Source organism: Odontomachus brunneus, unplaced genomic scaffold, assembly GCF_010583005.1.
Source record: "Odontomachus brunneus isolate Ranch 3 - 2012 unplaced genomic scaffold, Obru_v1 Obru_scaffold_048, whole genome shotgun sequence".
In the NCBI taxonomy this organism is placed as follows: Eukaryota; Metazoa; Arthropoda; class Insecta; order Hymenoptera; family Formicidae; genus Odontomachus; species Odontomachus brunneus.
Genome location: NW_022639498.1, coordinates 585167 through 597280, shown reverse-complemented (window position 1 = coordinate 597280; position 12114 = coordinate 585167). Strand labels below are relative to the sequence as shown.

The window sequence follows — 12114 nt, the reverse complement described above, 5'->3', positions numbered from 1 at the left end:
TATATATATATATATACATACACACACATATATATATATGTATATATATGTATATATATATATATATATATATATATATATATACACTATATATATTATAAAGCAAATTATATTTTCGAAATATTATTATATTGTCTAAAGTTATGGTTTAGTACGTTATGTATCCGATAAAACCGGCTTTTTAGGTTCTTAGTCTACGGAACTCTTGATTGGTGATGTGACAAGCGTAAAAACACATATCCAAAAGTTTTGCAAAAAACATTGAAATAGAGAGATATGCCCATAAAATAATACTTACAATCAATCAGATGCATTTGTAAAATAGCTCAAACACTTTTACTTTAACAATCAACAAATTACCGTCAAATTAACGTGACATGCAACCTATCTTTTTAACTTTTCTTATATTTTCTCAGGATTATATGTTAATTTTACAATTATTTATTGATCGTTACAGCAAAAGGAAAGTCAGACTATTTTACAAAATAGTCTTTTTTTAAACATGTTATTTTATTTCAACGTATTTTGCAACAAGTTTTGACGTGTATTTCTTATAGCTATTTTATAAATAGATAACACGAAATATTTTATAAAAAAATAAAACGTTTAGTGTAAATTAAGGTGGCCGTGGCGTGAAAATAGGAGCCTTAAAACATCTTGAGATAAATTTCAAATAATCTTGAATATAAAATCGGACTGTAAATACCGTCTCCGTCGTGTGAACGTGTGAAATAAAAAGGTCACTATTTCACGATATAATAAATCTTGAGACTAAAGCTTGATTGAGGAGATCTGCCATCGGTTTCCACGAGGCGTGAGTGATACGGCGCGATAATACGAAAATAAATACACGACACACGATCTCACACACGGCGTTTCTATTCATTCATATCCGAACGATTCGACACCGACTTGAACGTCTCCTTTTCGATCGTTATCTGCTATCATATACTTTATGAATGTCGTTTGAGAATGTTTGCCGCGCAGAGCATCATAAATCTTCGTATTTATTACATGAATTTTCCATGTTCGAAGAAGAAGGAGAAAAAAATGAACAAGAAGCAATGAACGGCGAATTGAATTAGAAATGTCGATGTCGCGCGTATACGCATGAGAGAAGATACCGTGTTTAAATATATTCGTCAATTTCGAAAATATTTATAGGAACATCGAATGAATAGTCAATATATTGAATAAAATATCGGATAATCCTTACTTTTAAATGAAAGCTATGAAAGACTTTTATTCCAATACCTCCGCTTTTAACACAATAAAGATTGAGAAAAAAATATTTTATTATTAAAATTGAAATTTATTAAAGTGAAAATATTAGTTTATTAGTATAAAATATTAGTATAAACATTGCACATGTGTCGTACAGGTATGTACTAACATTGCATAGAGATATATAAATGTACCAAAAACTCAGATTTAAAAAAATAATTTGAAAATTAACAGAATTCGGTGCTATATTTTTTTTTCAACAATACTTAACTGTGATTGGTCTTATTGATAAGTTTTACTGTGTATGTATTTCTATAATATATGTCGTACTATAAAAATTTGTCAATTATATATTAATGCTTTTATATCCTAAAATATACATTTTTTATATGAAATATTCAGTAGTTTAGAATTGTTTATTCAATTTTATATCACATTTTTTATATCACATATATTTTTTTATTCAAAACTTTTATATCGGGATTGAAATAATATCGAATATTTGATAATAATAATAATTTCATATATCAATAAACATTTCTACCGCGAGCACCAGATGCCTAAATATATTCATAAAACTCACAATATGCTATTCGCAACCCAGCGAGAAATGACTCGTCGATCAACGTCGAAAAGATATCGATCGACGAGTCATTTCTCGCTGGGTAGACGTAATACGCCTGTATTTAACAAACTTTTTTTACTTTACATTATTGGCAGATAAATTTAACATTAATTTCGATATTAACATTAATCATTTTATCTTATATAGAAAAATTAATAAATTAAAGTTAAAGGATTTTAAAATAACTTGATTAAATAAAAATTGATTCATTTAAAATTAAGTTAAAAGTTATTTATTTTTTAATTTAATTTGTAACTTATTAAGTAGTTATTACTTAATCTTGAAGATAACGTCAACATTATTCTTCATTATCCAAGATGTCCGAACTTAATTGTAACAACGTTCATATATAAGTAGACTTATAAAACTGGGTGTAAATAAAAAAAATTCTCTATTATTTTGTAAACAAATACGATAATTTTTCTAGTAAAATTTATCTAAGATATAGAAAATTTGTAGCTAGATAAAAGTCTTTTTTATATCTATATCTAAAGGAAAATATAAGTTTACTGTCTCATTTGTCTATTTATCTAGATAAGTAATCATAACTGTATCTTATCTAGATATGATAGAAGTCATATTTTTTCCAACACTAAACGCGCGAGTGTCCGGGTCCTGATCAGCTGCATTTTCTGTACATTCTCGCGATTTGCCCGTCCTTTCTCTTTTTTCGAATCTCGAGCACGTACTCGCTCAATTGTTCTTACAAAAAAATGCGACATTACGCGCCTAAGGAGCGCGTGCCCAACGATTCGCGACGGTAAACCTCGACTCGAGTCGTTCTTGCGCAAGAATTCTTGCCCGCGAAACGAAAAAGAGAAAAAACGGAATTGCGCGGGAGTTCTTGGAGGGAGCGAAGGATTTCTGCGAAGGCTCATCGCGCGCGCGTTCGCGGCCGGTGGGAGACCTTCGCGAGAAGCGGAAACGAGCACAGCCGACGCGGGCGCCGAAATTGTCGCGACGCGGGATCTCGCGCAGCCGCTCCAAAAACTGTATTTTTAGCTGTCTAAAACTCGGCGATGGCAAGGACATAGAAGAGTGAGGTGGATAGAGCGGGGACAAGAGAGACAGAGAGAGAAGAATGCGATATAGCCTCTCTCTCTCTCTCTCTCTCTCTCTCTGCTCCTTCCTCCGTCTTTTTCGCCATCCTCTGCCACCGTTCCGCTTCCGCGAGCCGAGCAATGACAAAAATTAGAATTTAGGTTAGAAAGACAATCGCTGCCAGTTCCCTCATGAGGCGCGCGCGAGACTGCCGGGAGGGAATTCTCTTTCTCTCTCTTTTATCGGCCGCCGCTCGATCCAGGGGGCCTATTACGGTTCTTTGATGAATTTATTCACTTTTCGTATTATCATTTTATGTGACTTTGGTCATTTAATTATGGAACTGTCAAGTGAAAATAACTAAGTATTCCCGGTCTAGTGATCTCACATTTTCACGAAAAAGGTCCGCCTATAGTGCACCCGATATAGGCGAATCCAGAATAAGGCGATGCTACAAAATAAATATCCCGACAACGGCAAAGAAAAAAACGACTATGAGGAAAAGGAATATGCCGAATTATTACATTATTAGTTTACAAAAAATCGTTGCAAGGAAGATTGAATTGTCAAAAAAAACTACAAACATATCAACGGTCATCACATGTTTCAAACTCCACTGACTTCCATCAATGTCAGTATAATAGAAGTAAATAAATAAATATAAATATATAAATATATATAAATATTATGTGGGAGAAAAAGAGAGTAATGCTATATTAAAAATGTGAAGTTAAATATGCTTAAAATTTATTATAATACATAATTTTTATAAAAAGGCTACAAAAAGAGAGCGAGAGAGAGAGAGAGAGAGAACAATGAACATAACAAACAGAAAAAAGGTTTGGGGAGGTATCCCGTATCCAAGTAGAACACAAAATTATTTTGATGTCAAGATTATATCATTTTGACATCAATGTCATGAAATTGTCATGAAAGATATCATTTGACGTCAAAATGGTATCTTTTGACGTTATTTTTATATCATTTGACGTCATTTTGACTTTTATATGACTTTGTGTTTTACCTAGGTAATCTTCTTTTTATACTCTGCATTACATTATTCTGACTAATATTATAACTAATATTACCATTAAATTCTCCATTGTACGGAATAACCTCGTTCTTTCCATTACTGTTTCTCGATTTCATCTTTTCGCCATGAAATTTCGTGTCGAGTTCGTTCACGCGAATAATCTCGTATTTTCGCGAGGTGAGATTAATTGTAATCAGGCGAGTTGCTCACTTTCGTCATTTTCACCCAATCAGAGAAAATAAGCTCCCAGGTTGGTGGCTGCGTCGCACCATAGACGGGTGCGTTTAGGGAGCTCGCTATCGCGCTACCAACGCAAACGCTACTAAAGTGTTCGTGGAGCTAATAGCGCGATAATGATAGTGAGCTCCATGAACAGCAGTAGCGCTGCGCTACAGTTGCAATCAAAATTAAAGAGAAAGCGGCATAATAATCAAGCCAATTTTGGGAACATATTGTTTTATATACATATTAAACAATTAATGTATAACAATTAATGTATGACCGTAACCATAAACAATATTAATAAGATTCTCACTAAAACATGCAACAGTGCTCATGCATTTTTTACGTGAAACGTTTAATAAAGTTGTTGCAAAAGCCATATCTACAAGTAATTAATTGTAACATTTTAGTGAAGCAGGAAGAGAAGAAAATGAATGCAATTATAGGGTAAAAAGCAGAGACACTTTAAAATTAAAAACAGCATTATGAATATGTTTAAAAACATTATAATTGTTTAAATGTTTAAAAGCATTATAATTGCAAACTTTTCAACATATCTATATTTTATTTAAAGTCAATGAAAAATTATTTTAAAATGAGGAACACACACACATATACAGATGCAATGTATGATTACAAATAATAGATAAAATGGTTAACAGATTCATTCTAAATTAACCGAAATGAAATAAAAAAAATTTGACGACAATAACAACGACAACTTACTGTTTTATGCTTTGAGAGCATCAGCTCGAGACAGTGTTATATGAAATTCTTCTCCACTTACTGCAACGTGAAGAGTAATTTCTACATAACTGTTCGTTGTTGCTGTTGTCATTATGCCACTTTTTATATCAATTAGAACTATGTAAAATATTAAATATATAACGGATTAACCGCCATATAAATACTATCTATGCTACTGACAATGTTCGCGAAGCTTACCGAACGCTAACGCTACTAATGCACTACCTCAGAAGGAATAGCGTTGATAGCGCGCAATTATAACGTAGAACGCTATCACTAATAACATCATGATAGCGTTTGTTAGCGCTATCTTGTAGCTCCGCGAACAACCAGATAGCACATGGACGTTTTATGAACATCCAGCGAACGTTTGGATTTTGGGACGTCCATACGACGTCCGAATAAAGCCCAACAGACATCCGGTGAACGTTCATAGGATGTCCATTTTTACCTATTTTGGACGTCCTTGGAATATTCAAAAAAGGACCTACACTGGATATTATTTTTAGTGTTCTACCATTCATAGCTTTCAAAATAGATATTTAAAAATATACGAAGAAGAGGTTTATGAACAAAAATACATTAAAATTCAAAGTTAATTTTTATATTTATTATGAAATGTCAACATCCCAGATAGCATATGGACCGATATACATCCATAGGATATATGTTTGACACAAATTTAAACATCCATAAAATGTCTGAAATAAGACGGTTTCTGTACCTATTTTGGACGTCTATCCCAGGCAACACGTGACGTGATTTTCATATCAGTTTTTGATAATTCGTGACGTCAATTATCCTCTTATAATCACGTAATAATGACCTGAAAATAACCGGAATAAGTCACAGCCCACCGACGTCATAATAAAACGTCATAATAAGTGAAAATGACGTCATAAAGAGACATAAAAATGACGTATGTTAAACCGAATATTCTTATTCGGTTCAATTTTCTAATAGAAACTATTCGTAAGTGTCACAGCGTTCACTGATTTTACTTGAAAATTTTAAATTACTTGATTCCAATGTTACATCACATTTAAAAATTCTCACTGGCACTGGTGGAACTCGAACTTGGATCCGCAAGGTATTTCTCGATTATGAATCTGTTGCTTTAGACACATCACTTCATCTATCGATATAAAAAATAAACGTCTTACATTTTGTCTATATATGTTGTAATTAAGACAGTAATATAATTTTCTGATAATATGATGTAATAAAATCATTTAATTTTAATTATATTTTTTGTACTTTTATTGTTAATTTAACCCTTAGCTAATGAGGTAAGATCTTCTTTAAAATGAATTCTTTATGAATTTCTATTCATCTCTGTGCTATCTGGATCAACATTTTCTCATTAACATATCTTGGAACATCATCCTACTAACTGGATAATTGCAACAATGCAATGCTTGTAAGTAAGAAATGGTAGGACAAGTTCTATAAGGTTTATTCCTTAAAAGTCAAATGCTTGAGATGCAAGCAAATAAAAAATAAATAACGTGTATAAATAATAATCTGTTGGTTACATACACCAGTTGATATAAATGAACATTAGATAAATATCTATCACACTCTTTACTTATCGAACAGCTGATTAAAAATAACCTCTCAAAAACGTATTACAGACGTCTTTAAATGATGTTATTACACGTCAAAATTATCACGTTTTTGGTCAGTTATTGGTTACATAATTAGTTTAAAACTGATAATCACTATTTATCGACGTGAAAATGATGTGACGTTGTTGCCTGGGGATAGAATGATATGTAGCGTTGATAGCGCATTCTCAACATGCCTATAGTCGAATTTTATACTTAAGATATTTATGTCCAAGATCGGATATCTCATGGACATCCAAATTATGGACATTAACGGATGTCCAAAATCGGATATCTTATGGACGTCCATTGCATGTCCATGGACGTACGAACGTAAAATAGACATAAAATGGATGTCCATAGGACATCCTGTACTATCTGGGCTGTAGCTCTAAATAATGCTGACAGCGAACTCCGTGAACGCACGACGATCGAGCATGGCGACACTGAGACACGATACGCAGCGGTCACTAGGAGGCGGCGGCATATGCTAATCGTGAACGGAACGCGCTCTCACCGGCTTACGGGGGGCTCGTGAAGTCCACGCGAGCAACAAGAAGCACGTTGCGAAGAGTCGTCGGGCGACACCGGTGTGCGTCTCGTGCGTCTCCTTTCTCTCCACTCTTCTTTCTCTGTCGACGACCGGCCGCTTCTCTCTTCCCACCTTGCTTCCTTCCCTCGTCTCTGTCTGTCTGTCTGTCAGTCTGTCCGACTAACTGGCTGGCTGGCTGGTTAGCTGCTAGCCTGGCCCGTGGTTAGCAGCGCCCGTGAACTGCACCACGCGTAAGCAACAAGTACACACTCTGAACGTAGCGGACGTAGTGTGACGAGGTTGCGCATGGACTGCCGATGATGGACCCAGGTGGACTACTGCGTGGCTGGCTGCAATGTTGCCAGATTGATAAAAATAATTTCTGCAGAATTTCTAGTAAAATTTCCCGAGAAATTCCTGAAAAAAAAATCGCAAAATTCCTGAGATACAGGAAAAATTCCTTGAAATTATTTTTTTTATTTTGTATTTAGTAACTAAAATCGCAAACTGGAGTATAAAAACAAACATTATTTTATTTTCTAAAAAAAAATAATAGGGAAGATCCCAATTGGACACAGCCACTCACGGCGGCCGGTGTCTAGAAATTTTCTGCTATATGAGCGCTGTGAATGGGTTCCAACCATAATGTAATCAAACAGTACCCACTCCACAAATATGTATATTATTATTATAATAGGTCTATTCTTTTTAGCTGAACTGCATTAGTTCAAAATTTATCTTTCTTCTTCCAATGTAAAGAAAAAAAGATAAACTTTGAATTAGTACAGCCAGTTTAGCCGAAAAGAACAGGCCTAATAACGAGTTATAACCAAAAACAATTTATATTAAGATCAGATCACATTTGTTTATTAGAAAAACTTTCAGTTGGATTTTTGGGGTTAGAATAAAATTATACTTAATTTAACTTTTATAAATGTTATTGTTTATTTCTTATTTTGTAAACAAAATTTTGTATTACAAATATAATTTATTATATTAACTACCATACATTATAATCAGAAGCCAACATACATTATATTTATTATATCAGAACACTGAGAAAAATTTATTATATTAACAAGACGTATATGACTGAGTGCGTTTGGTAAGATCAAACAGAGTTTCTGGTTATAATAATAGGACTAGATTTTTAACGTTTTTAGAACGTTTGATAAGCGTTTGATGTCCAATCGGAATCTTCCGTTGATATATATATATATATATATATATATATATATATATATATATATATAATATAAGCTTTTAGGTTTGTTCTTTTTAGCTGAACTTCTTGCACAGTTTATATTTGTTTATTGTGCTGTATCTTCTTTTGTATTTGAAAAATTAAAAAAATTTTCTTATATTTTTCCTTAAATATTGGAAAAGTTTAAGAATTTCAATAGATTTTAACTAAAATCCTGTTTTCCGGGCAATTCTTTAAATTTCCTTGTATCTCGGGAAATTTCCTGATACATGGCAACACTGGGCTGGCTGACTGGCCGACTAGCCAACCGCGATCGCGCGACGCGATGTCTCCTATTGTACGTGCGTACATGCACTTGTAGTACATGTGTTTGCGCGGGCGAAAGGGAGAGAGGATAAGAAAAGGTCTGCGGCGATGATGACACGACGCCGGCTAAGAATACGCGTCTTCGTCGCGAGTCCTTTTGAAATCGCAATCTGCGCCAACCTTGATTTTATGAAGCGCTATACCGTTTCTCTTTCTCTCTCTCTCTCTGTTCCTCTTTTTTTCTCTCTCTCTCTGTTCCTCTTTTTTCTCTCCTTGCTTGCTTGCGCGCGTAACTATTTCAATTTTTACGCGTGCGACGAATATATTTGCTGACATCGCAACGTGAAATCGCAATCTACTTAGCCAACATGATTATACAAAAGCGAAATTCGTGTCCGCTCGAAAATCGCATATGGAATTACGGATCAACGAAATCGCGTTTCTTGGCGACCCTCAACGCTATAACGGTATTCTCGTTCGTTGAGATTGGTCACAAATAATACATGTATTTATGTTTAGTTTGTAATGTCAAGAAAAACTCCATCATGAGAATGACCGATTTTATTGCTATGTTCATATTGCAATTAATAGTTGATATCGCGGAATGTTTTAAATTATATTCGATATATTGTAATTAGACTTATTAGGTTCTTGAGGGATGTGCTGAACATATAAAAAAATATACTGAACAAATGCTCAGATTTATTTTGTAAAGGACAATAGAATTAGACAGAATGGATTATGCTATGCTGCTGGCGTTAGATGCGATCCTTGGCCACAAATCTGCACATTCCTTCGCAACAGGTCCCGTAATAGCCGATCCTTTCATTTCACCTTTGTTGTTGACTATTACACCGGCATTGTCCTCGAAGTATATAAATACCCCATCCTTCCTGCGAAACGGTTTCCGTTGTCGTATCACGACCGCCGGCATCACTGTAACGATACATCGATCATATCATCTGAACTTCTTAAAACAAACCGAGAAGAAGGCGAGGATTTGATTAAAACTCCTATGCATCACAACTATCTTGATTAATGACGTTAGAAGCGAGAAAACGTGCCTAAAATTCTTGTGGAATACGTCGAAATTAAAGGTTATCCTTATAAAATGACACTTGTGATTGAGAAAATTTGTAAGATATTCTAAAAACTTTAATTTTACTTTGAACAATTAATAAATGACTGTAAAATTAGTATGACAAAATCATGAGGAACGGTAGACTAAAAAAAAGTTGTCACGTTAATTTTAGTCATTTTATCATTAGAACAAAAGCAAAGTTCTCAGAATATCTTACAAATATGCTTAATTGATTGAGGGTCACTTTATAAACATGTTTTTTAATTTCAACATATTACAAGAATTTTGAGTATGTTTTCTCGCTTTTGATGTTATTAATCAAGAATTTTGTGACAATTGATCAAGAATCTTAAAAATAAAAAATAAAGAAAAAAATATGGATTTACCCTTTTTCCTGAGCTCAGGTTTTCCCTTCTTCACAGTGGCTACGATCATATCACCAGAACCAGCCGCTGGAAGACGGTTCAACCTGCCCTTAATTCCCTGTACTGCAATGACATACAGATTTTTGGCACCTGAAAGAATAATCACATTATTAAAAGAATGCACATTTCATTGTTGAAGTTAAGTAACAATTATATTTATAGCACATGAATTATTTTCTTTAATTCTTAGATATAATATAGGTTAAAATAATGAAACATTTATCATCATAATTTTATAAAACTATGTATGTGAAGAATAGCAGATCACTAATCAAACAGTGTATAATACACTGTTTCATAAAATTGCACAATACTGTATAAAATTGAAAAAAATACATTTTTTTTTACCTTAAAAATTCAAAATTATTGATTATATAATACAATATATATGAATTAAAATTTTTCAAAATCATATATTATACAAACATAATTTATTTTATATAGAACAAAATTTTTTCACACTTGTGTTTTTTTATACCTTTTTCTACCAACATCTATTATATGTTAACTTAAATTTAAACTCTTTTCATACAAACTTAGATTAAGATTTAATTAATGTTGAGAGAAATAGTCATTAGTATCTGAAATAGGATATTTCATGTTACAACAAAATTTTCTAATTTATACAAACAAAAAAGGTGACAATCTTACACAACTACTAAATAACAAATCTAAATATTATCTACTTGAAAAATCTGAAATTATTTATTACATACATTATATATATATATATATACACATAAATAAAATTTTTTTCGAGATTATGTATTTATCCAGATATGATTTTAGTATAACATAATGTATAGTTTTACTTTTTGGAAATTAAATATTTTTATGTGCTTATATATATACAGAGGGAGAGAGACTTTTTTAATTCATGAATCAGTAATTATAAATACTAATAGAGGTTATAAGAAATATTAATGCACAAGTTAGCGAGAAACTGCACCTTTAACAAATCAGTTTTATAGACCTGTTACACAGTACAATTTAGTGAGAATAATCGAGAAATCAAAAGACGCATAACGAAATACGAAATATTGTGGCTGACAATCGTTCACGATATTTCGCCATGTGCTTTGTTCACACTATTTTCTTTTGAGGTTAAGTATCATTTTTTTTCTTTTCTTAAACATACCAGTATTATCTGCGCAATTAATAACTGCACCTACTGGTAGACCCAAAGATATCCTGAATTTGGCTCCGGCTGATCCACCACGTCCTAAAAAAAACAATATCACGTTAAACTAACAGCATTAGCGCAACCATCCTTCTGCCGCGATTGTCATTAATACGATAACGTATGATTTTGCGGCGCGAATCGAACATATTTCTTTCCTTTTTATCGTTTCGTTCAAAATAGTACATAATATTAACGTCGATTTCTTTGGATTTTTCATAGATCTCAACATAGGCTTACCTCTCTTCGACATCTTGGCTTTTTTGAAAGAGAGATATCTATGGTCACGATGCACACAAGCTACTCAAGACCATCGACCGGTGACGTCTAAACTTGATTTTCTGTCGCAACGTTGAGAATTGATAAAACTATACTTCCATGCTGCAATGAAAATAGGTTTGTTCGAGTTGCTTGTACTTTTTACACTTTTACACCTAATGCCTGTTGCACACTAGTGCACTCCAAACAACACAAATTTTCAAAAATACATTCTGAAGACGTTTTCAGGACGGAGAAACGTCATCAGAATATTCTTAGGACGTCCTTTGAAAGTGTGAATTGTCTGAAAATAGTTAATATCTAATAAGTTTATTTACATTAATTGAATTTTTTACACTTTCACACTTAGTGCACATTAATTCTTTAGAGGTTCTAAAAATAGCGTCATGTTTTCTGTTCGTGTTACGAGTGTAAATGCAATTCTGATACACTTTTCACTCTTGGGATCAAGTGTAAAAAGTGTATCAAAATTGCAATTACACTCGTAACACGAACGGAACTAATGACGTCATTTTTAGAACCTCTAAAGAATTAATGTGCACTAAGTGTGAAAGTGTAAAAAGTTCAATTAATGCGAATAAACTTATTGGATATTAGCTATTTTCAGA

At 33.0% G+C, this 12114-nt stretch overlaps 2 protein-coding genes across 4 annotated transcripts in view; both read right to left on the bottom strand.

The window, feature by feature from the left end:
• The window catches only part of LOC116844918 (zinc transporter foi-like), a 51023-nt gene extending 43667 nt beyond the window's left edge, over positions 1 to 7356 (bottom strand). For all 3 annotated transcript variants that reach the window (XM_032817058.1, XM_032817057.1, XM_032817056.1), the window contains exon 1: positions 7017 to 7356. The gene's annotated coding sequence lies outside the window, so the exon portion shown is untranslated. The remainder of the gene's footprint in view (positions 1 to 7016) is intronic.
• Positions 7357 to 9223: 1867 nt separating this feature from the next.
• LOC116844943 (60S ribosomal protein L23) lies at positions 9224 to 11609 on the bottom strand. Its single transcript, XM_032817124.1, has 4 exons — positions 11468 to 11609; positions 11186 to 11269; positions 10009 to 10137; positions 9224 to 9477 (listed from the first exon to the last, which is right to left on the bottom strand). Exons 1-4 carry the CDS (start codon positions 11478 to 11480, stop codon positions 9281 to 9283), a joined length of 423 nt encoding a protein of 140 aa, XP_032673015.1. The 5' UTR covers positions 11481 to 11609; the 3' UTR covers positions 9224 to 9280.
• Between the last annotated feature and the right edge of the window lie 505 nt (positions 11610 to 12114).

What these genes read in the sequence shown, in the direction of transcription:
- LOC116844943 (XM_032817124.1), bottom strand. An exon ending in TAATTGCGCAGATAATACTG is followed by an intron (nt 10,138 to 11,185) that starts GTATGTTTAAGA and finishes TTATTCTTTCAG; the next exon opens with GTGCCAAAAATCTGTATGTC. An exon ending in ACCTGAGCTCAGGAAAAAGG is followed by an intron (nt 9,478 to 10,008) that starts GTAAATCCATAT and finishes GTATCGTTACAG; the next exon opens with TGATGCCGGCGGTCGTGATA.